Source organism: Fonsecaea multimorphosa (genome assembly GCF_000836435.1).
Source record: "Fonsecaea multimorphosa CBS 102226 unplaced genomic scaffold supercont1.44, whole genome shotgun sequence".
NCBI lineage: Eukaryota > Fungi > Ascomycota > Eurotiomycetes > Chaetothyriales > Herpotrichiellaceae > Fonsecaea > Fonsecaea multimorphosa.
Window position 1 is genome coordinate 144043 of NW_015971678.1, and position 22869 is coordinate 166911.

The following is a 22869-nucleotide window of genomic DNA, read 5'->3' on the forward strand; positions in this document are numbered from 1 at the left end:
AATTTTCGAAGCCAGCTTTTTGACCATGCCCTTTCGCGCATATCTATTCATACATTATCCAGCCAGGTCCTTTTACATCAAATCTTCCGACTATTTCAGCCCCAGAGGCAGGATTAATAAGTCGATCAAGTATTGAAAGTGGCTTCTTTTCAGCGGATTTTCACCGTGCTAGCAGTCATTCAGTAGCCCAAACCTCCTCTTCGGCTGCGTCCCAACATACGAGTTGATCAAAGGTATTCGGACCCAAGGCACAGTTCGCTTCCAGGTCAAAGTTGTGGTCATAGGTGTCGAGTACCTCCTTTTGGGTCCAGGGCTCCTCTCCGGCCTTCTTCGGGTCGCTCCAGTCGGCTGTCACGTCAGATCGATCCTTCTTTTGATCTCCAACCACTCCGACAAATGGAACGGCTGTGGCGTTGTCGTCACCGGACGGACAGATAGCATCAATCAGCCGTGCACAGGCAGCAGCCTTGGCCACCTTTATGTCTGGAAGCGACTTGAGCCTCTGCGCGGCGGCGTTGAGCATGGACATGGTGGTTACTGCCAGATAGTAGACTTCTCCCAGCTGCTGCAGAATCCGCCAACAGAGATAGAATTTTTGAAAACTTGTCTGTCGCACTGCGTCAATCTCTGACATGCTGTAGAGCAGGTGGGTGGCCACGGCTGGCTCCAAGACCGCGATCGCGGTATCTGGCAGCCACGAGATCAGGTGGTCAGTATAAAGCTTGGTGAATATGCTTGTAATACTTTTTGCTGCCTGCGAAACCATCTTCATTGATAGACTTCGCAGCTTGTTCTCGTTTGCGTTGGAGCATGACAGATTGAGCAGAGGCCGATACAATGTCATCAGAGTCATGGCGTAATAACCCGCCAAGAGAGCCTTGTGTACCCTCACGATCTCGTTTTCATTTCCATGTTCGATGTCGTGATTTTCAAGCTCAAGCTGTTGCACTTCAGTGGGTAGGTATCCATACCAGTTTTGAAGCTCTTGCCCGCACGTCATGATCTCCACCCATCTTGAAGCATTGATTTTGGGAACCAGAGATACAGCGGTTGCACTCTGTCCTGCAGCAGAGGGAGTTCTTTGGACTGTATATTGCACAGTCAAGATCTTGTCAATATATTCGGAAAGCTGAGCCAGAGCCATACAAGCACTTGCGAGCGTTTCCAACTCTGGTAAGCCGATATTGTGCACCTGCAAGCTTTTCTCAAGAGCCTCCAAAAGGGGTTTCAACCTGAAATCGTCGGAATGCAACGTGGGGACATGGAAGCGGAAGACTTTGTTTTGGACCGGCCTCCGTAACGCGACAGCAAGCAACCTCTCTCTGATGACAAGAGTCCACCATGTCATCTTGAAGGAACGTCGAAGCTTTGGATCTGAGAGACTGCTGGTGGAATCGAAGTTGAGCCCAATGCTGGTTGCGTGCAACGTTGCGATCCCGACCCAATAATAGCTGTCACGAACGCCTTCGGAGTCCCCATCCCAGAAGCTTAGGAGGATAGCTGCCTGGCAGATTATCAGTCTATCCACTTCGACGTCGAAGTCGTGGAGAAGTCGCGCGCGCTCGTAAAACCTGCCTCTGGTCTTCTTGTGACTTCCATTATGGCTGTCTATATTGACATATGCTGTGGCGGCAAACATCATTGCCTGGAAGAGAAGGAGGCTGGTTGTACCTGTGTTGCCGTTGCTGGCCACTGCCGACAGGATCTCCTCGAGGTCAAGCATTGGTGCGAAAGGGTATATCCATTTCACATAAGTTGTCAACAGCAGATCTCGCGTTTCCAAATCTGGAATATCGAAAGCGCCTTTTCTTTGGAGGAGGTGGTGATCTTCTGCGGACAGGCTCTTCTTTAAAGGCGTGATGTACTTGGGAAGTGACGACTGGTGGTGGGAGTCTGCCAAAATGGTATGTGTGGGCGATGGATATGGCGCAAGGAAGTCTGCCTGGGGGTCCTGTCCTTCGTCCAACGCAACATCTTTGCCCCGACAATTGGAAATGTCAGCACTTCCTGGTATATCGAAACCAGCATTCCCGGAGAGCCCGAAGATATTGAATGGATCATCCTCAACAACGGCGTTGGTAGTAGTAAATTCGTTCCCCTCCGAGTATGCACCGTTTACATCACCAAAATCAATGATCGCGTCACATATTGGGCTTTGAGGGCCGTGTTGCTTGCCATCGAAAAAGGATGGGCCCAGTATACGGTCTCCGACGTGCCGCCTCTTGCTTGCGGGTACTGAGCATTCCTTGCTGTCGAGTCTGCAATTTGTGCATGGGATTTTAGTCCTGGTAACATCACAGCGGACCTTTCTTGAGCGGCAGGATACACAAGCCCGGGGAGCTCTCTTGCTGAGACCCCCTACTTTCACAACCTTTTCGGAGTGGTGGTCTGCCATACCGAAAGGCTGCCAATAGCAGAGGCTAGTGCCACTTCAACCACGTCCTCGAGCGCCGGATAGAAATCAAATACCAAAAACCCAAAGGGAAATGCAACAGGGCTTACCTGCTAAGAACACTTACAGAGCTTCCGTCCTGCTCATTTATGAGTGATCACCCATTATGAGAGTCAGACAGCGTATGCGCGACAGCACGGATTGCAGCTTGGATCCGGTGGAAGAGGTTCCGGTCACGAGGCAAGTTCCGACTTTTGTCGAGACGCGCCTGTCGGAAATCCCATTGGCTTCTCGAACGTACAGACGGCAATCCGGCTATAGTTCTCAGGGCGTGGTCTTCATAGCCAACCAGCAGAACGGGAGCCTCTGACAGATGACTTGCTGGTTCGGTACGAAACGGGCATCCCCTGGACTTGATTTGCTTCTCCGCCTGCAGCTGGCCCCAGCTGGCTCCGGTCTTGCATCGGCTCACCCCCGCGGTAGCTAATATATAGGGTATGTCCTGATATTCCCTAGCAGACAGGGTAAACAAATTAGAGAGGGATATGCTCGCTTCCAGCATCGCCGCTTGCCGGCCAGTCTGTCTTGGTCCTCATTAGAATATCCGTGCCTCTGGGGCCCCGGAGACGGCACGACTCACCTCTGGGGAAACAGCTTAACCACAGGGAAACCCGGCGAGTTAGATAGCAAGAGGATTCAGCAAGACCGTAAGAGTGCTTCGAACCTGGACAAGCTCAACATATTCATGCGTGCGGTAGATTTGGAGGAGTCAGGCCCTTGCATACCTCAGGTAGTAAGAAAGGGCTGCACGCGCAGGCTTGACTCCTGGTGGGTCCGTAATCATCTACCGAGGTTCTGTTCCCCACGCGTCGAGGACCTTGAATCCGCTAACATCATTGTTTCGCGTCCTTTTTTGGATCTGCAGTCTTTAAACTGCGACGGACAGATTTCACGATGTGTGGCTTCTGTCAGACCCTCACCGAGTTTCATAGTGGTTGTGGACGGAACCTCCTATTCAGAGACCTCAGTTAGTGCGCGACCTCCCTAATGTCTCCCGCGCCGGTGTCCTCGTCAAGAAAACGTCCCCTGCCTCGAGCCCGCCACGCATGCCTAAGATGCCGGAAGCAGAAGTTGCGATGTGATGACACCCGGCCTTGTGCCTTGTGTCTGCGTGTTGGTTACGAGTGTAGGGAGCGCCCTGAGGTTGAAAATAAGGTCCTGGTGAAACCCTCTGCAGAACTCCCAGGGAGCAATGACACACCCAGCATCGCCGGATCCGATGCTGGTCGGCAGCCTGCTGTGTCACCTCGAACCTCAATCTCTCTTGGTCCTCAATCGAGCCCTGCGCCCGCCTTGTTCCATAGACACCCACCTCCCTCATCCACACGGAGCCCGCAAGATTCTAGGAGGCGATCCTCCGAGGTATACCGAGAAAGAACGTCCACATACGAAGTTGTGGATCAGCTCTTTAGAGAACACAATTCGGCGGCAAGACTATGCCATTCGACCGATGCGATTCCTGGAAGCAGCCCTGATGTGCGGTCTTCTGAAGCCAGCGGGCAGTATCTTCCCATATGTGATCTGCTTGAGATGGAATTGCCGCCCTCCCATGTCATTAACTACGCTTTGGAAAGTTATTCAGATTCTGTGCATTGGTTCATGTTATTGTTCCATGAACCATCCCTGAGAGCTGAGTTACAGGAGCTCACCGCAACGGGCTTTGTCCGCGCGGATCGAGTCTCTTTTTTGGTCCTTGTTGTATTGGTTATTGGCATCGGTGCAAAGTACTCTACCAAGTCCGAGGCCGAAGGAATATGTCCAGGGCTTGACATGGACCATCTTGGAAACAAACTCATCCACAAAGTGGAGGAACGACTTCTTGATGTCTTCGATCAAGCTAACATTGAGGCTGTTCAAATCTCGATCCTTCTTTCCTCCTACTATGCCTACCATAGTAGACCAAACCGCAGCTTTGCCTTAATGGGAAGCGCGTTGAAAATTGCTCAAGCCTTGGGACTGCAACAGGAATCACACTGGAAGATGGACGATCCCACCCTGCGAGAGGTATGGCGACGGTTGTGCTGGGCACTCTATACAGCCGAAGTGTGAGTCAATATGTGCCTTCGAGCCGGCTGTCACTCACTTCTTTTGTGGTATAGATTTAGTGCTATCACCTTTGGTACTCCCTGCAACGTCCATGATAGTGATTGGGACGTTTCTTTTCCTGGCAACATCGATGATACCTCAATGACTTGCCCCGGATTCGATTCCATGGAAAGCTATGAGGACGAAACATTTGGACCGGTTACTATAGCATCCTACCAGAGATACAAGTTTCGACTTTATCGAATTGCTTCAGCCATTACTCGAAACATCTATCTCCGGAGTGGGGCAACTCTTTCTGAAGTAGTTGGCGAGATCAAAGCAATTAACCATCGTCTGCTCCAGTGGGAAAAATGCATACCGCCGGAATTGCGACTGAAGTATTTGAAATCTAACGGCACTGACAGGACAAGTACGAGGACCGTCCGAACCTTCCAACTTCAGGCCCTTGCGCTCCAACTCTCTTATGACAATATTCAATTGGTGCTCCACAGGCCCCTGTTAACAATAAACCGTGTGCCTCGATGGCCCCGTTTAGGACCGGAAGCAGGCAATGATCCTGACCAAATCATGGTTCAAACCGTTAACGACGCGATCGATCCGAGGATGATCAGGACAAGCAAGTACCAATGCTGGGTTTCTTCGATGAGAACATCCAAGATTGGCGAACACGCTGAGATTCTCGCCGCTTCCCAGAACACGCATGGAGCGGCTTATGCTGGGATTCAGTCCTTCACAGCTGGTGTTGTCCTAGGCATCTTCGCGCTATCCGATCCCCTCTCAGATCAGGCTCACCAAGCGAAACGTGCTGTGAGCAGAATTATCAAGCTTCCTCGGCTCCACCGGTTCCGCACGACTGTGTCTGACCAATGTGGTGCGATTCTGGAAGAGCTTGTTCGATTGGTCCTTGCGGAGGAGATGAAAGCTTTGTTGACGGAGGCAGAGTCGTCTGGTCAAGATTGTGTACAAGAAAAGCTCACGGACGGACGCGTCCCCGTTAATCAACTTTCTCCCGTTACGGATTCCTGTGACAAGCAATCTCCAGTCGACGAAAGCAATGTACCATTCCAGGGCGCGAAGCTCTTGGATGGGAGCACAGATGCATTTGAGCTGTTTTCCCACCACAATGTTGAGCTGCCCCGAGACATCACATCTGGAAACTTCAGTGACGCACTTGTTTCTCTACAAGATGGTTTGATTTCCCAAGCCTGTCTTCTTCCTCTTTCTAACAAGTTGCAGTGTTCCGTGATGGTCGCACTGGGGTCAACAGCCGCTTAGGAAATGGCAGTCGACATCAGGAACAGGTCGGACTGTCATCGATATCTGGGACATTCCCATACTCGCAACCTTCCTCGGGCTCTGCTGCTATGTCAAACGGCAGGTTGACCAATACTTTTGATGGGACTTCTCAAGTATGGATCTGGGATGATTTGCTTTGGCTCCCTGACGGTACTTGAGATACTTTGTGTACGAACAGCTCGGCACCATTTGCCCTTGCGATTTGCCGGCTATATGTGAGTTCGTGAGGCTTCTCTTGTACAACTCGCCAGTCCCAGAGATGCAATGTCCCTCACTGGCCGCGAAAGGTCTGAGCCAAAGAAGAGAAGGGTGTCCGGAACCAATACCCAATGCGCCAAGGCATCAACGTGGGATGGACTTCTTGAAGTCCATAATGACTACTGCCACTCGTTGACAAGAACTCACGGCGCCGCTCAAGATTCTGAATGCACATAGAAGGAGTGGGGCCTGTGTGACTGGAAAACCCTAGACTATGGTTCTTTTGTCTCCAGGCCGGTACTTGTACATCACCTATGAACTACGCACTGACAACGGTTTGGGCGGCGCGATGGGCCACTAAGTTGCCCAATTCGCTACCTCGTTATGTACAAAGCTGCCAAGGTGCAATCGATGTGTCTTCGCCGTCGACTTCACAAGTACCGAGTACAATGGGCAGTTTCAGATCTGCCTAATAAGCGGGAAGTCAATAACTCTGGTGTATATGGAGTTTGTCGAACACAACTCATTACTTCTGGACTTCAGTCGGCGCAGATGGCGTGCCATAACGTGTTTCCTTTCAAAAGGAACAATATGCGTTCGGCAAATTGTTCTGCCACGAGAAGCAATCTGATGGCCCCCGAGAGTAGGCTACGCCACCTAGATCTCAAGTTCAGTCCAACCCCTGCTGGCAAGCTGTTAATCAATCCACTTCAATGTTTCCCCGGTGCTAAGGATTTGGTCTTTACAGATACATTTTGGAACCCTGTCTTCCACATTTTGCAGAACGCCAGATACTGGGGCAGCAATCTCGGTTACGAATCCTCGGCCTTTCCCCGGATTGGGTCATACTCTGCGTCGTGGATCTCTTTCAAGAACTTGTTCGCTCCAGCTTTGTCGTCGGCGAAGATATGATCCGCGACCAGCTTCTTCGGCGTCTCACCCAGCCACTGGAACAGTGAGAAGTCCTGGAACTTCTCAGCACGGAAGATCTCCAAAACCTCAACAGGTTCGTCCTCGCTCAGGTTCTCGATGAAATGTCCCATGTTCCTGGGAACCACACCGACGTCCCCGGCCATGTAGTCGAAGGTCCTAGCATTTCCCTCGGCCCCAAAGATGGTGACACGCGCACGGCCCTTGATAAAATACGACCACTCGTCGGCATTCGGGTGCCAATGCATCTCACGCATAGCACCAGGTGCAATGTCAAGGTGGGCAGCTGCAATGGTCTTGGAAATGTGGAAGTTGGTCGAGTCGGTGATGCGGACCAGACCCCCGGTGGTGTTGAGAGGCTCTTGGTCCAGCATCTTGTGGGTGAATTGAAGTTTTGACTTCTTGACGTGCGTACCGTCTGGCTTCTCGTCGTCAATGGAGCCTGGCAGACTCCCCTGGAAAATGTATTTATCGGACTTGGGAATGGTCTTGAACACTTCGGGGGAGAGACGGAAATTCTCCCCGAGGACAGACTTGGGAGTATGCGCTGCATTGCATTAGTGATACTTGCATTCTGATCATGGAAGTAAAGGACTCACCCAGCCAATCAGTCAACAAGAAAGTCGACTCCTCGTTGAAGTTACCGTCGTCAAAGATGAGCAAGAATTCAGTGCCGTTGGGGCTCAAGCCTTGCAGAGAATGAGGATGGCCTGACGGGAAATACCACAGGTCTCCCTTCTGAAGATCATCGATGAAATTGCCGCCCTCAGTGTCCAAGGCCGTGACACGGACGTTACCCTCAAGGACGTATGCCCACTCAGCTTCCTTGTGCCAGTGAAGTTCTCGAATCACACCATAATCGAGTCTCATGTTGACACCAGCAATCTCCTTGCTCGACCCGAGTTCCCTGATGGTGGTCTGACGTGTCCACCCTCCTTCCTGCGCGGCGTCAGTGACATTATGACTAGACAATGTAATGCTTTCGCGAGCTGACCTCAATCCTGATATGAGAGTCGGCAAAACTCCACCGGTAGTTGGACATGCTTCCATGATCGGTGCTCGGGGGCCGAATCATGTCTGGGTTTTGTCTCTCACGGTCCTTGTTCCGGGGGCCCATCATCGTCGCACCATCACCATTACGCCAAGGCAGTGGCTGCCAGTCATTGCCATACGAGTCAACTTTGTGGTCATAGGGATCACGGTTGTCTGGCGTATAAGGCCCAAATTTGTCCAGAGGGCGCAAGGCTTGTTGTTGCCGGTCAATGACCGGAGCTGCCAAGCAGGAGCTCACGAACAGGGACCACAGCGACAGATGCATGTTGAGGCAAGTCTAGAGAACGTACAAACAAGATCTTCTGGGAGAGCTCTGGGGGGAACGGAGCTATGCAATATATATATGCGCTCCGTAACTGACATCCGCCCGGCCAACCCGTACATTTTGCCCAATGGTTCAAGGGGGAGAGGAAGCTCCGTCATGACTCCGGCAGAACGTTCACCCGACCCACAGCAGGCGAAATTATGGGGACGGGGAGGGGATTCCAGCCACCAAACGACCACTTGCCGACCTTGACCACTTTCATCCATATCGATCAACCACCCCCATGACGCGGTTTAGAACTCCGCAAAAAGACCTCGACATCTCCCCCGTTGCCCGGCAGATCGTTTCGTCCTCCTCTTCGTCCCTAGCAGCAAGTCGCTAGCCCTCAATTCCCAAGACATTCTACTCCTCCGTATGCCTTCCATATAGAAAACACACCAGACAAGAACCGACCGACCAGCAGTTAGTGCTCACTCACAACCATGGCGGGCTACGGGGCTATAAACGGAGACCCAGCTTCTGAAAATCGGCCAAACCAAGGCTCTGAAGATGAGAGTGGTCCTCTCCTTGGCAAGAAGGACTCCCCTCGGTCCCTGGCTCAGTTGCGGGACTATTTGAAAGAGGATATCGACAGACGATGGGCTGATCTGCTGCTGCTGCTATCGTATATCATCACGGGCCTTCTCGACAGCTCGGCAGTGTTCATCTGGGGCTCCTTCGTGAGCATGCAGACTGGCAACACCGTCTACCTTGGCCTGGGCCTGGTTGAACCGACCAAAGGAACGCGATGGATCAGGTCACTCACCTCAATCGCTTTCTTTTGTTTTGGCTCCTTCTGCTTCAGCCGCTTCCACCGCCATTTCTCGCCCAAACGACGTTGGGTTCTGCTTGCCTCGTTCGCCGCCCAATTGCTCTTGGTCGTGGTGGCTGCCGTTGTTGTCATGGTTGATAGCAAGCAAGGAAATGACCTTCGGTGGGAAGTCATCGTCCCGCTTGCATTGGTTGCGTTCCAGAGCAGTGGACAAGCTGTGACCAGCCGGGCCCTGCAATACAACAGCCTCACCAGCGTGGTCTTGACAAGCATCTACTGTGATCTGTTCTCTGATCCTCTGATCATGGCGGGACTTTCTCAGAATGCAGAGAGGAACCGCAGGGCGGCGGCACCCTTATTGCTCCTGTTCGGAGCCATCCTTGGGGGCCTATGGGCACATAGTCCTGTTGGGCTTGCCGGTGCTCTGTGGACAGCTGCAGCACTTAAAATCACCATCATTCTTGCGTTCTTTCTGTGGAGGGCTCAGCCGCCAACCCAAAGCCGCTGAGTGCAACCGGAAGAACGTGAGACGTCACATTTTGCGGCAAGGGGAGCCCAAGCTCGCATCGTTGAAGAGGGAGATGCTCGTGACCACTAACATGGATGAAGTCAAAGGATTCTCATCGATGGTTGCAACTTGGGTTTCGCATGGCAATGTGCATAGGTTTTCAATATCACAACCATGCAGCTACAACGTTGAGAAGCGCAGAGACATCGTGACCCAGTCTCACCTTGAAACTGGATTCAGAATCTGCAGCATGAGTCGGAATCTACGTGCGATGCTTGAGCAGGTGCACTACAACGAAGTCTGCGAATCTTGAAAAACGCAGTGCTGCGTGGAACCCGCCTTCCTCGATGGATTGTGGTCATGGCTCAGCACTTCAGGCCTGGCAAGCTCTACTAGCATCGACGAGAACCAGTAACGAGGCCTGGCACTGCATGGAACCCCACGGCTATGAGGGGGGAGCGGAATGCAGCAGAAATTGGGTGCTTAAGGGGATGCAGTTTTATTGGGAAATGAGCTGGTGGATGATGTTTGACAATCTCATTTCTACCAGGTCAGTTGTTAGGCGCAGTTATGTTCAGATACAATGACTATCTACCTAGGTAGAGGATGATTCCATCACTTAACGTATTTTCATACCGAGTTTGCTATTGTCTGCAGTCATATCGCAATGTATTTGCGGGGAGAGCCAATTATCGCACACCTCAGAGCTGCTTATGGAAGAAGTTCAACAGGAGCTGGTAGGCCTTCTCGTAGGCAGCCTTGACATCATCATTCTCAAGGTCACTTCGCGCCGCCATGAAGCCGTGAATCTGATCCTTGAACCATTCTACCTGGTGGGGCACCTTGAGATTCGCCTCGTACTTGTCCACAGCCTCCTGATCTTCGTCCTTGGAGGGGATCATGAGCATAGGGATGGTGACGTTTGGTGCATCGTTCGGGTCAACCATGGCGGGATGGCAGGTTGCAGCTGCTTTGAAGACGGTATTGGATCCAGATACAAGGTTCACAATCTGAAGGATAATCTCAGCACGCATGCAATGGGAAGTCAACAGAACTCAAAAAAGTACTACTGACCTTACCACCCCAGCAGTATCCAACAATTCCCCAGCTTTTGATACCGGGATTCTTCGACTTCAACTCCTCCATCACGCTCTTGACCCGCTCGACCGTCTTTGGAGGGGCAGCAGAGGTCTGGAAAAACTCGCCCAATTTCTTTCCCTTCTCTTCCGTATCGGGCGGGTACCAGGCAATGTCGGCGGGTTTGCCCTCGAAGAAGTCCGGCATGTAGACCTGGTACTGGTGATCCTTGTCTGCGTGTGCAAGGATGTCGGCACCTTGCAGCGTTTGGGGGAAGAATCCGAAAATGTCGTAGACAACTAGAATACCATGGCTCGCAGAGGAGGGTCCCGTCTTGTATGTCTTCAACCCGTCGACAGTGATATAGTTTCCCTTCTCTTTGTACCCTTTGCTCACAACAGCCGGGGTGTTGCAGCAAGCAGCGGATGGTGTTTGCGACATACTGGCAAGGGTTCTTTTCGGCGCACCAAAGAGATATTGAGAGGCGGATGAAAGTTGTTGGGAGAGAGCAGCGAGTCTGAGCCGGCCTGTCATTGATCCGTGCAATTATAAAGAAGGGCTTGAGGTGGATGCGCGTTTGTCGTTGAAATCAGTCAATGACTTCAGCTGAATGATGGAAGGTGGATTTGGAGAACGAGGGGAAGTCGTGTTTACGTCAGGGCTCGCAGCTCGAGTACTTGCGGTGGATTGAGTTGGAGGCCACAGGATGCGCACGCCTACCTCGTACACAGTTGTCACAGCTATTCTCTTCGAAATGGGTTGAAAGGCAAGGGGCCGTCGTTAATAGCAGCACTACTGTACGTCTGCAGCTTCGCCAACCGCATTTATGACCGGAGCATTGAGTCGACATCCTCCCGGCGCACATATCCTCGGCTCAGCATCAGAGCGCTGAATGTCGATGCCGACGGCGTCACTAGCCCAAATCCCTCCTCCAATAGTGACGATTTCCTTTTCCACAAGATCTCCAACGGGTCCGCATATCTAGCTTATTTGCTGGATTGACAGTGTTAAATCAAAGCCGTATTCCTCATCCACCCCACGTGGCGACTGCGATATACCGGCAATGTCCAGAAGATTTTCAGATACCGTGAACCTCAGTTGAGATTTTAGGTGCACGTCCAGCAACTTAGGTTACTTTCTCCGGCGAAGGCGCACCTTGAATTCGGACTGTTTGACAAACCACGCGTTGTGCAGTTTCCATGGTTTTGTCGGATCTGCAAATTCAATCTGCAATGAGCCGTCAGCGTCGAGAACGTCAGGAAGAGAAGGAATCCCACTCGGTACCTCGAATTTCATCAGCAGTGCTGGAACGAGCTTGTACATTTCGAGCAAACTGATGTTCTTGCCGATACACGTGTGGGAGCCTGCCCCAAAGCTGAAGAGAGAATTGTCCATTTGTCTTTTCTGCTCTGGTGATGCCTCGAGCCATCTTCTTGGGCGAAAGCTCTCCGCGTTCGGCCCGAATAGAGTGTCTCTGTGTACAGTCCAGGCACTGCATCCTACTATCGTCCCACCAGGAATGAACTTTCCGCAAATGTTGACACCTTGACGAGGCACGACCCGTTCAAGCGTAAGTCCGACCGCAGGATGGCACCGGAGGGCTTCTTTGATCACCGCACTCAGGTATGGCAGTTCCCTTACATCGTTCCAGTTAACAAGACCATTTGGGTCAGAGAATGTTCCATTCTCCCGTTGCGCCCAGAGTTCCTTCATCAAGCTCTCCATGTCTTCTGGGCAGTTCAACAGGTAGTAGAAGACTGCCCGTAGGCTAATTGCGGTTGTGTCGCTGCCAGCAAACATATTGGCAACCGTCAGGGCTAGAACTCGCTCGCGGGTGATGAACTCGGGGTCCTTGCGGTGGGCTTCGGTGAACCTTGACAAGAAGTCTCTCCTTGCTCGCTTCCCATCAGATGCGGCTGCTGGCTTTTCCTGAGCCTGCTCCATGTCTTGTCGACTAGCGATCCGGTTTCTGGCGAAAGTCGCCACGGGCGTGTTCGAGCTTATCAGTCCGATTTGGCTCGCAAACAATCTCAATGGGTTCTTGAGAAACACGCGATCCAAGATTGGAATTTGCCCGACCTGTTGCATTTCGATTAGTATTTCCGCGTTCTGAGCTGGGCATGAACTCACTATGGCAGCATAGTTGAGAAGCCACTCCAAATTCCCAATAATGCCATCGACATCGGCACCTCGATCCACAAAACCTAGGCGCTTGGAATAGGTGAGCTCGCCAATGACGTCGAATGCATAGAATTGAAGCCATGTCGAAAAGTCGCATATGCCTTCTGGACCTGTTTTCCCTGCAAACCTCTCCTCAAGCTGTTCCAAAAAAGCCAATGTGGTGGAATCAACCAAGGGTTCGAATTGAACCAGGGTACTCATCGCGTACGCATTCGATACGGCTCTTCTGAGTTTAGCATGGAACTTCTCGTCCGTGGTGCTGAACATGGTGTACAGCCTGCGGCCTTTCGCTATCGTCTGCTGGACGGGATAGAAGCCAGATTTGACAAAGCCAGAGTTCAGAGCATATATGATGGGGATGGCCGCAGGGTCAGACACGGAGACCACTCGGGGCCCTAGACGAACTAAAGGACCATACTTCTCGTGCAGTTGGATATGCTTAAGCTCTGGGCGACGACCCCAGACAACGAAGAACCTCCACAGATCTGTGAATGAAGCAAGCATTGGGCCTGGAATGTGATTGATACCTGTGCCATATCTATTGACTGCAAGGCGGACGACACAAAAGCTTGCGATAATGACCGGGAGGTACCACCACAGTTGATGCGACATCCGATCAGCAACCTGGTCGGGAAACATCGTGCGCCCCAATTGTCGTTCCAAAGATGCAAAGAGATAGCAAAGGAGTCGATATGAACTCACGCATCACCTCCTAGCAGGTTACGAAGGGCACAGGAGGTACAACATCACAGCTTCGACGAAATCCGTCGACCGTGAGTGGAACTGGGGCCGATTCCGTTCATGGTGATTGCGGGGGAATGCCTCCACATCGGAATCGTCCCATCAACAAGACGGAATTTGGACCGAGCGGCCACTCGGCTTGAAATAGCCTGCGGCGAGGCTTGGAAGAATCGGTAAGTCACACTTTCGCTTTCTTCCATGTCATTTGGTATCTTGCGATGTGCCTTTGAGGAAGAAGGGCGACCGGCGCGATGGTGTTTCTCTAGGAAGCTGCTTACATATATACAAAGGTCCGCTAGTCCACGATGTTTGCAATCTAAGCCTCGGCAGTCCATAGAGTTGGATAGTAAACAGCAATTGGTATTTTGTGTCTATGACGTGGCTGGCCATATGAGGCAGTAGTCTCCAAGTCAATAGTACTCGGCCGAACAAATGACAAAGCTCAATCGTCGGCAGTGGCGCCCAAGTGGCTTGCACCTCCCTGGATTCGCGAAGTCATTTTATTTGAATGGCCAGCCAATCTCCTACTCGTCCAACCCACAACTCTTCCGTGACTTCGATACCTTGTTGAAATCTTGATTACCAACGCATCTCGACTGCAGGGGCTATCTCGAAAGTCCAGCAGCTACCATCCGTGGTATGGAGCAATGCAAATCACCGGTCCATTGGCCAAGGACATTCGTCTGTGGTTTTAGCGTTGGCGATGTTGCAGGTCCCTCTACGGCCGTGGTGGCCGCAGCTCGAATCCTCGACGTCAATGAATGAATGGTCCCCGTCTCGAGACATGTGGGCTTGCACATACAGATATAAGTGTCTGGGTCGGACAGCTCGAAGCGTGATGTGACTATTCTTGACTAACGAAGGCTTTCTTTCCTCATCTACTTCAAAGTTTGGTGTCTCCATCTTCGCTCGAAATATACTAGCATTGTTCTTCTCAAGACATGGACAACTTGGACATCGACCTAGAGTCAGCTGAAACAGCAGCTTCCCACTACCTGTCGCGCCCTGTCACGGCAGATTCTGCCGTCACTTCGCGGACGGCCTCCACCAACGATGAAATCACAAGACATGTAAGGCAGACAGAAAGGCTACATTCCCAGCGCTTGCAGCATGTCCATACTGTGGGATCGACTCCTGGCTCCCGCAGTGTGAGCAGGGCCGAGTCCGAACCCCTTCCGCCGTTCGGGGGTGGGAAACCATACCCTCCTGCCATCCCCGCAGAACGAGAGGCTTATGTGGTCGATTTCGCCGGTGTCGACGACCCGTCACATCCCCTGAACTGGCAATGGCGCAGGAAGTGAGTTCGATCCATTCATATTAAGGCATCCAACTAATTTTCATTTTCGGTAAACAGGCTGGCTGTTGCAGCTGTAGGAGCCCTCGCTTGTCTATGCTCGACGTTCGGATCCGCCGTCCTTTCACCCGCCACAGCCCGCATTGGAGAATACTTTCACCTGTCCGTTGAAGTCAGTTCACTGTCAAGTGCCCTCTACCTGGCTGGTTATGGATTTGGCCCAACTCTTTGGGCGCCTATGTCAGAGCTTCGAGGTCGCAAACTGCCCCTCCTTATTGGTAACTTCGGATTTTCAATCTTTGCCCTCGCTACCGCAGTCTCAAAGGACGTGCAGACTCTTATGATATGCCGATTCTTCATGGGTGTGTTTGGAAGCAGCCCAATCGTCATTGTCGCTGCTGTTTACTCTGACATCTACCGGGCGGAGCAACGAGGGTTGGCTCTGACCATGTTCGCGGTGGCTGTCTTCCTTGGACCGATGGTTGCTCCGATCGTCGGTTCCTTCACGGTAACCAGCTATCTAGGCTGGCGATGGAACGGTTACTGGTCCATGATTATGGGATTCGCAACATTCCTCCTAATTGTCTTGGTCGTCGAAGAGACATACCCGCCGGCCGTACTGGTTTCGAAAGCAGAGCTCCTACGCCGACGGACAAAAAACTGGGCAATCCACGCCAAGCAGGAAGAGATCGAGATTAGCATTCAAGAGCTGATCGAGAAGAACCTGACAAGGCCTCTCCGGATGCTTGTCACAGAGCCTCTTCTTCTTCTGACGGGCTTCTATTTGTCTTTCGTCTACGGATTGATGTACGTTACTTTGTCAGCTTATCCCTTGATCTTTCGGGGAGTACACGGTATGACACCGGGAGTTGGAAGCCTCCCATTCCTCGGGATTGCTTTAGGTATGGTCATGGCTGGAATTGCATCGATCTCGATGAACAGCCGCTGGGCTCGGAAATATCGAAGTAACAACAACAGAGCCTTACCCGAATGGAGACTCCCTCTAGCCATGGTTGGTGGCTTTGTCTTCACAATTGGCCTATTCTGGCTGGGATGGACTGGAGCATACAGCAACATCCACTGGATTGTGCCGACCATTGCTGGTGTCTTTGTTGGGTTCGGTCTCTTGTCGATATTCATGCAACTCGTCATGTACATCATTGACGCCTATCTCATGTTGTAAGTCAATTCCTAGCCGTGGCGAATGTCTCTGCTGACCTCTCATTCACAGCGCTGCTTCCGCCCTGGCAGGAAACACCATCATACGGTCTCTCTTCGCGGCGGCCTGGTATGTCAAGAACCCTAAGACTTGCGGATTAATATCGCTTACTATCTTCCCAGTCCTTTATTCGATCGACAGATGTTTGAAAATATGAAGATCCAATGGGGCTTCACACTCTTGGGCTGTGTCGCGGCAGTCCTCGTACCCGTGCCTCTCCTTTTGCACTTATATGGCCCCAAGCTTCGACAGAAGAGTAAATGGGCACCCACGTTCTCTCTTCCACCCCAAGTACATCACGAGCGGGAGAAGGAGACCGAACTCGATCAGACAAGCTTGCAAGGCGCAGCACAGAAAGGCGTGAAAGATAAGGAGATTGATATTTAATGTCGACGCGACCTGTGTATATAATCGACATATCCGTGTTTCGACCTTGTTGATTCCAGCGCTATGTAGAAAATAGACCTTGCTACTCACCAGTGACGGGATATTTTCGAGGACGGCCCATTTTGGTGAATGGGATGCTTTTGTTGCACGGTCCGAGTGCTGATGATTAGTAGATTCCTGGAAACTGTTCCCCAGGCACCTTGCGCTCATATTGTATCCCTTGTTCTTTGTACTTCCATTGAAAATACTTCTCGAGCGCTGGCATCGCATTGAACACGAAGTTCGAAATATACACTCCTACAGTTGCTAACGAGTGCAGCGGACCTCCGGTAGCGAGACCATATCCAAAGCCAAACAAGAAGCTTGCAGTATTCTTGACGTGTCGAGTGATGGGCCAGAGCCCAGCCTTGCAAAAATTCGATTGATTGTCTTTCTCTGCCTTGAAGTCATCCGTTCAAGCTCTGTTACCAATTCTAAAGCGGCGCTGCCCATGAAGATACCATCGGCGTGAAGGAAGCGCTCCGAAAATATGGGATTGATCGACGCGGCGGCGATAATTAGTGAATTAATGGCTTCATATATGAGATTCGAGAGGACAGCAAACATTGCGAATTTCAGCGTCATAAGCAGGTACTGTGCAGGACCAGTAATAGCCCTTCCTTTGGCGAAAAGAATATTTGCCGAGATATCACCGCTATAACTGCGTCGTTGAATACCGAATGAAACTTGTGGCGACATTCTGGCGGCTCCTATGCTGTGATGAAGATAGGTCCTCCAACAGAGCGCAGAAACATTGCTTCATAGCATTGGAATTCCTTTTATTGCACAAGGTTTTATGGTCCAGACGCAGAGCTTTCAGAAGTATGTGGACGGAGCGGGTGGCCAACGGTAGAAGAGGAGGCGAAGTATTGCATAGTCCGTAACATATCGTTCGCCTGAAGCTTGCAGTTTCTTCGAGCGGTCTTTGGGAGGGTAGTAGCAGTCTATTTCGGACCTCTACTTCATTACCTCTGGACATCAACGCAATTTGCAGCCACCTCATCCGCTCTACATAGTAAACCAGCAAGCGATAGTCATCCTGAGGTCGCTGTCTTCCAGCTATTGCCTTTGCAAAAGCTCATGCATCTCCTCATCAACTGGTTTCAGGCTTCCTCCCAACTACGAACTTGGTGATATGTGCACTGTAAACGCCATCGACGATCGCATCTTTCTTCATTTGCGCCACCAGTTCTCGTGCCTCTTGACCGGCTTCCATATCCCTTGCTTCCAGCACCGGAAGCAATTGCGCAACCAACGCATACCAATGTTCGAAGAATCCACGGAAAACGGAAGGTGGTGGTCGTTTCCTGTGAGCGGCAACATTCTCCAGACCTGCTTCAGCGTAGTATTCTGGTAATCGATCAAAGTGCTCCGTTGGCCATTGGAAAGTATTCATTATGATCTTCCAGAGTTTGGTCGAGGAGTTGTGCGTGACCTCCGGGTTGGGAATACGAATAGGATCGTTAGCTGAGTAGACATTGTTCTTATCTGCGTCGAAATAGTCGTACTCGTCCCACTGGAGATAGCCTCCAGGTTCTAACGCCGTCAGTCAGTACATTTCAAACTCCACGAGCAACAAAAAGCCCATACTCAGCATTGACACCAACTTCTGTAGAACAGCTCTGGGATCCTGGTTTCCCCCAAAAGGCTGGATAACAAGTCTGAGGTGGACGAGATCGAATGCGCCTTTCCAGCTATCAGGCACCGGGTCGAAGAAGCTCCATTTGCTCAGAGACATGTTTGGCGGAAGATCAGGCTTTGGAGGTGCCAGGCTCAAGCTGATGTCCGAAGCCTCCACTTGAGCATGAGGATATTCTTCGGCAACCTGCATAGCCCATAGACAGTGACCAGCGGCAATCTCGGCTATGCGTAGGTCGGACCTGCCACTCAGGTCGATAGAGGGGTGGATGTTGCTTTTGTAGACTTCCCGCCACAGGAAGTGCTGATAGCATAGTCGAATTGCATCGGGTGCCGTTCTCCAGATGGAGTACTCATCGTTGCGGATAACCATATTGGCAGACAGAATATGTTGAAGCTTAAGACAGAAGACGTTTGATGGAGGATGGAGATGGGTAGAAAGCTCATCTCAGAGCGTTCTTTGGACATATATAGTCCTGCGAGTCCATCCCAAGGGGTGGGAATCGCATGACTAAAGGCGTCCCTCGGTCATTGAGGGAGATGGGGAAGCCAGCATCGAGTTCAGCTGTCCTTGACTGAACGTTCAGGTAGCCATTTCAGGAGCTTGTCGTCCCCTTTCGCATCGTGTGAACCATGATTGAACGGATATTCGGGAGTCTGGTTGTACGGCTGAATCGCTCCCATCGGAGAGGCCTTCACCTTCACGTAAATCAAGGGAACATCATTACCTGATTGAGCCCTATAGTTGTTCCCCAAAGTATGTAAAGCACTTACGGTAAAGCCAAACCTCGCTATCTCTGGAAGGGCTATGCCAGGTGTCCACTTTCAGAAGAGAAGCGAGCCGTGTGTCGCTAATCTTAATGAGCAGGGCGATGGGTTTTGACATAAAAGGATGCGCGAGGCCTTTCCTCCCGTGGTTAAGGACATTCCGCTACCCAGCGACTAGCCAACTCACCAGACCGGGGTGTCAATTCTGGGCAGAATGCGGGGACTGCAGATGCCACGACGGCATTCGTGAATGGGCAGCGTCCACTGCTCAGCTCGCTGATCCCGACACAGCTTGACCGCTCGACTTCGGTTTGACGACGTCCTTTGTCGCAGATACTGTCAAACATCCACTCTACCGGTAGAAACCAGTCCCGCTTGTAATGCGTACGACTTGATGCTAGAGGGCAACTGGGTAGCGATAAATCTGTTTCGACAAAGGGAGAAAATCATAAATTGCTGCCAACTTCTTCGCCGACAATGGATCCGCCAACTCGACAAACTCGTACGCCGCTTCCAAACTTGCTCGCAATATGGCGTCTTTCGACGCGGAAAAGTCACCAAAGGTCCAAACTACATCTGATATCTTCATTCCAACTCAAGGAACCACGCCCAGTGGTGACGGAGGCCTAAGATGCGGAAATCTTCATGAGATAGCGGAAAAAGGCCATACAGCGACCGACAGGCAAGTTTCCCATCGCCCGGCTGATCAGAGTTCAGCGACTGACTGATCAAGACATGGTAACCCATTGATTCCCTTGGATGGGAGGGCTGAAGCCAGGCTGAGGACAAAAATCGATTTTTATGTGGTGCCCACGGTCGCTATTCTCTACCTTTTCTGCTTTATTGACAGAGCCAACATTGGTGAGTACTGTAATCCTCCTCCACAGATGGCATTAACGTCGGCAAGGTAACGCAAGACTCGCCGGGTTTGAGAAAGACCTTGGCTTGCACGGCTACGATTACAACAAAGTGCTGACAGTCTTCTACGTGGGTTACGTGGTTTTCGAAATGCCCGCGAGCTTCGCATGCAAGTTTTTCGGTCCGGGCTGGTTTATTCCCACAATTGCCTTTGGATTTGGCATCTTCTCGCTTCTCACAGGGTTCTGCACCAATATCGGGAATGTGTCCGCCGTCCGGTTCCTGCTTGGAGTTTGCGAAGCCGGCATGCTTCCCGGAATCGCGTACTACCTCTCTAGGTGGTATCGACGGAGCGAGCTTGTCTTCCGGCTATCGTTGTATATTGTCATGACTCCCCTTGCTGGCGCCTTTGGGGGTCTACTTGCGTCGGCTATATTGAAGCTTGATCATGTGGGCTCCTTGCGGACCTGGAGATTGATCTTTGTCATTGAGGGAACGATCACCTGCGGCCTAAGTTTACTATCCTTCTTCACCCTAACTGACCGCCCCGAGACGGCTAGGTGGCTTACACCCGACGAGAGGGACCTCGCTATCGCACGGGTGAAGTCGGAGCGCACAGCAAGCACTGAAGTCCTCGACGGATTCAACAAGAATAAAGTGCTTAAAGGAATCCTCAACCCTGTCACATTAACGACCGCAGTCATCTTCGGCCTGGGAAATATCACAGCGCAGGGTCTGGCTTTCTTTGCGCCGACAATCGTCAAAAGTATTTATCCTCAGCATAGTGTGGTTTCACAACAGCTACACACCGTACCGCCCTACATCGTTGGTGCAGGTTTCGTCCTCATCTTATCTTACCTGAGCTGGAAGACTGGCCGTTACCTCATTTACTACATTATTGCTGTTCCAATCACCATGTGTGGATTTGCAATATTCCTCGGGACTCGGAATGCAAATGTGCGCTACGCTGCAACCTTCCTGGTGGCGAGCTCTGCATTTCTATTTGGGACCTTGAGCAACGCTTTGATATCTGCGAATGTTATCTCGGACACTTCCAGGTCAGCCGCAATAGGAGTCAACGTTTTGCTTGGGAACATCGGAGGATTGATCTCGACATGGTCCTACCTTCCTTTCGATGGGCCCGATTACCATATTGGAAACGGCTTGAACCTCGCGGCCATCTCGAGCTGTTTTTTACTCTCTATTATGCTCTTGATATGGATGAAATACGACAACACGAAGCGCACTGCTACGGACACCTCAGATGTCAGCAGGATGTCGATCAAGGAATTGCAGGATCTGGACTGGCAACAACCAGCCTTCCGCTGGAAGCCGTAAAGTGTGGAGGCCTTAGGACCCATATGGGATGTCCTACAAACCTCGAGATTGGCCGTTGAAACATGCCGAAATCAGGCGACAGCGATGAGATTAACTAAAGAGATGGGGATTTTGCCAAGAAAGAGAATGAATTCAGCCATTGACAGTCATTTCACGGGGTGCTCCCAGATGCAACGGAGGTGATTCTGATGCCTTGATCCTCGTGCAAAAGTACCAAACCTGATTCCAGACCTAGTAGACAGGGTAGATGCCCATCCAACTTCCGTGACGACTTGGCGAGGTAGGGCCATTGATGTCTCCTTTCACAAAGTGCGGGAGAATCTCTCCAGCCAAAACCGTCCCGGCAGCTACGGGAAGAAAGTCCGACAGCTCATCTCCCGCAGCTGCTTTGACAATATCAGCCACTGCACCTGCACTGAGGTGAGTTGAAGTGCCCTCTGGGCCCCAGCGGAATGGGTATGTCACCCAAGCGGGGGATTTCACCCCAACCCAGTCGGCTGAAACGAGTTCGTATCTCTTGGAGCAATCCAGCTTGCGATCACTGGTAGCGGTGTCGTTGCGAACGAAAAAGTCGAGTCCGGCTGGTATACCTCCGATCTTCTTGGACTCTGTCGGATTGGACCCTGCGTCAGAGAAGTTGGCGTGACCGTTGCGGGATGAAAAGATGATCGGTTGATTCCCAAGGAATTTGAAAGCTCGAGCAATTTTGTCCCCAGTGAAGAACTGACCCTTTGCATGTTGGGAAAGCCAAATACCAATGATCTTCAGCGTCGAGTTGTCGATACGGACCATGCACATTTCCCAGTCTCCGACATGTTCACCTAGGGGTGCGACATTGATGTCACCGGAACTTGTGATGCTGTCCATCATGAGCCCGTCAATGTGGAGGGTTCCGGGTCCATTATAGGCGTTGAAGAACCAGAACTGCAAATCTGTGTAGGGCATGCCGGTTTGCCAGAAGGCACGTACGTAAGCTTTGGCAGTCGAGAAGTCTCCCTTCTTCCCGTCTGTTGTGACTTCTAGATAGAATTGGCCTTCAGCGCCCTTCTGGGGAAGGTCGTCAGCTTCCGGTGCTTGCACCCGTGACTTCGTCTTTTTGTCGACGAGCGTACAATGACTCAAGAATTCTTCAATGGATGTATTCAGGTAAATTTCATCTGGATGGAGATTGAGGATTGGGCCATAGAGCCCAATGACCTTGTGCACTTGATCGAGTGTCAGCGGTTTGGCCGTTGTAGTGATGGCTGTCGGCGTCACTAAGCCGCGGACGCTTGATTGGACCACCTGAGGTTGGTATGCGACGGCATCGGTGAAGATATGCCTTTCCCCAATGTTCGAAGCCATAACTGACGCCATTCTGCCGTTTGACGCTCATGTTAAGAGGTCGATGTGCTGGGAAGTATGAGCCTTCATATAGTTGATCGGGAAACCTTCGAGGGCCCGGTAAGCTGAAGACTCGCTCGTATTCGCAAGCTGCATATGCCTCCTGCTGGCGCCCGGAATGAGCTTCAGCTGATTAGCACCTCAGCTTCCGTGTAACAGTCGTGTTGTAGAATGGTCGGGTGAGGGCTTGGCCAAGTGACGCCTCTGCTGAAGTTGGGTTCCACATACTGGCAGACCGGTTAGCCCTGATCTTTGAAAGAGCATTCGAGAGTCCAGCCTGCATCAGCAGATCCACAAGATGGTCTTTCTTCAGTCTCACAATGTGCCTTGTCATCTCATGGACAACACCTGGTAAAGGATCGACATCAAACATGTCCTGCAGCTGAA

At 51.5% G+C, this 22869-nt stretch overlaps 10 protein-coding genes across 10 annotated transcripts; 4 read left to right on the forward strand and 6 right to left on the reverse strand.

Moving 5' to 3' along the window:
- Window positions 1-175: 175 nt before the first annotated feature.
- On the reverse strand, window positions 176-2395 carry Z520_11904 (uncharacterized protein; the record flags this gene model as incomplete). The annotated part of the gene is made up of 1 exon (XM_016782391.1): window positions 176-2395. The coding sequence occupies one exon, from the start codon at window positions 2393-2395 to the stop codon at window positions 176-178; it is 2220 nt and encodes a 739-aa protein (XP_016626552.1).
- A 1587-nt stretch (window positions 2396-3982) lies between these two features.
- On the forward strand, window positions 3983-5952 carry Z520_11905 (uncharacterized protein; the record flags this gene model as incomplete). The annotated part of the gene is made up of 3 exons (XM_016782392.1): window positions 3983-4497; window positions 4552-5687; window positions 5735-5952. The coding sequence occupies 3 exons, from the start codon at window positions 3983-3985 to the stop codon at window positions 5950-5952; spliced, it is 1869 nt and encodes a 622-aa protein (XP_016626553.1).
- Window positions 5953-6804: 852 nt separating this feature from the next.
- On the reverse strand, window positions 6805-8240 carry Z520_11906 (uncharacterized protein; the record flags this gene model as incomplete). The annotated part of the gene is made up of 3 exons (XM_016782393.1): window positions 6805-7469; window positions 7522-7861; window positions 7917-8240. The coding sequence occupies 3 exons, from the start codon at window positions 8238-8240 to the stop codon at window positions 6805-6807; spliced, it is 1329 nt and encodes a 442-aa protein (XP_016626554.1).
- A 482-nt stretch (window positions 8241-8722) lies between these two features.
- Z520_11907 (uncharacterized protein) lies at window positions 8723-9559 on the forward strand (the record flags this gene model as incomplete). The annotated part of the gene is made up of 1 exon (XM_016782394.1): window positions 8723-9559. The coding sequence occupies one exon, from the start codon at window positions 8723-8725 to the stop codon at window positions 9557-9559; it is 837 nt and encodes a 278-aa protein (XP_016626555.1).
- Window positions 9560-10260: 701 nt separating this feature from the next.
- Z520_11908 (uncharacterized protein) lies at window positions 10261-11077 on the reverse strand (the record flags this gene model as incomplete). Its single annotated transcript, XM_016782395.1, has 2 exons — window positions 10261-10569; window positions 10634-11077. The coding sequence occupies 2 exons, from the start codon at window positions 11075-11077 to the stop codon at window positions 10261-10263; spliced, it is 753 nt and encodes a 250-aa protein (XP_016626556.1).
- A 690-nt stretch (window positions 11078-11767) lies between these two features.
- Window positions 11768-13456, reverse strand: Z520_11909 (uncharacterized protein; the record flags this gene model as incomplete). The annotated part of the gene is made up of 2 exons (XM_016782396.1): window positions 11768-12715; window positions 12767-13456. 2 exons carry the CDS (start codon window positions 13454-13456, stop codon window positions 11768-11770), a joined length of 1638 nt encoding a protein of 545 aa, XP_016626557.1.
- A 1043-nt stretch (window positions 13457-14499) lies between these two features.
- Z520_11910 (uncharacterized protein) lies at window positions 14500-16458 on the forward strand (the record flags this gene model as incomplete). Its single annotated transcript, XM_016782397.1, has 4 exons — window positions 14500-14855; window positions 14913-16031; window positions 16084-16140; window positions 16194-16458. 4 exons carry the CDS (start codon window positions 14500-14502, stop codon window positions 16456-16458), a joined length of 1797 nt encoding a protein of 598 aa, XP_016626558.1.
- A 1132-nt stretch (window positions 16459-17590) lies between these two features.
- On the reverse strand, window positions 17591-18508 carry Z520_11911 (uncharacterized protein; the record flags this gene model as incomplete). Its single annotated transcript, XM_016782398.1, has 2 exons — window positions 17591-18033; window positions 18088-18508. The coding sequence occupies 2 exons, from the start codon at window positions 18506-18508 to the stop codon at window positions 17591-17593; spliced, it is 864 nt and encodes a 287-aa protein (XP_016626559.1).
- Window positions 18509-19433: 925 nt separating this feature from the next.
- On the forward strand, window positions 19434-21099 carry Z520_11912 (uncharacterized protein; the record flags this gene model as incomplete). Its single annotated transcript, XM_016782399.1, has 3 exons — window positions 19434-19438; window positions 19637-19764; window positions 19811-21099. The coding sequence occupies 3 exons, from the start codon at window positions 19434-19436 to the stop codon at window positions 21097-21099; spliced, it is 1422 nt and encodes a 473-aa protein (XP_016626560.1).
- Window positions 21100-21330: 231 nt separating this feature from the next.
- On the reverse strand, window positions 21331-22443 carry Z520_11913 (uncharacterized protein; the record flags this gene model as incomplete). The annotated part of the gene is made up of 1 exon (XM_016782400.1): window positions 21331-22443. The coding sequence occupies one exon, from the start codon at window positions 22441-22443 to the stop codon at window positions 21331-21333; it is 1113 nt and encodes a 370-aa protein (XP_016626561.1).
- Between the last annotated feature and the right edge of the window lie 426 nt (window positions 22444-22869).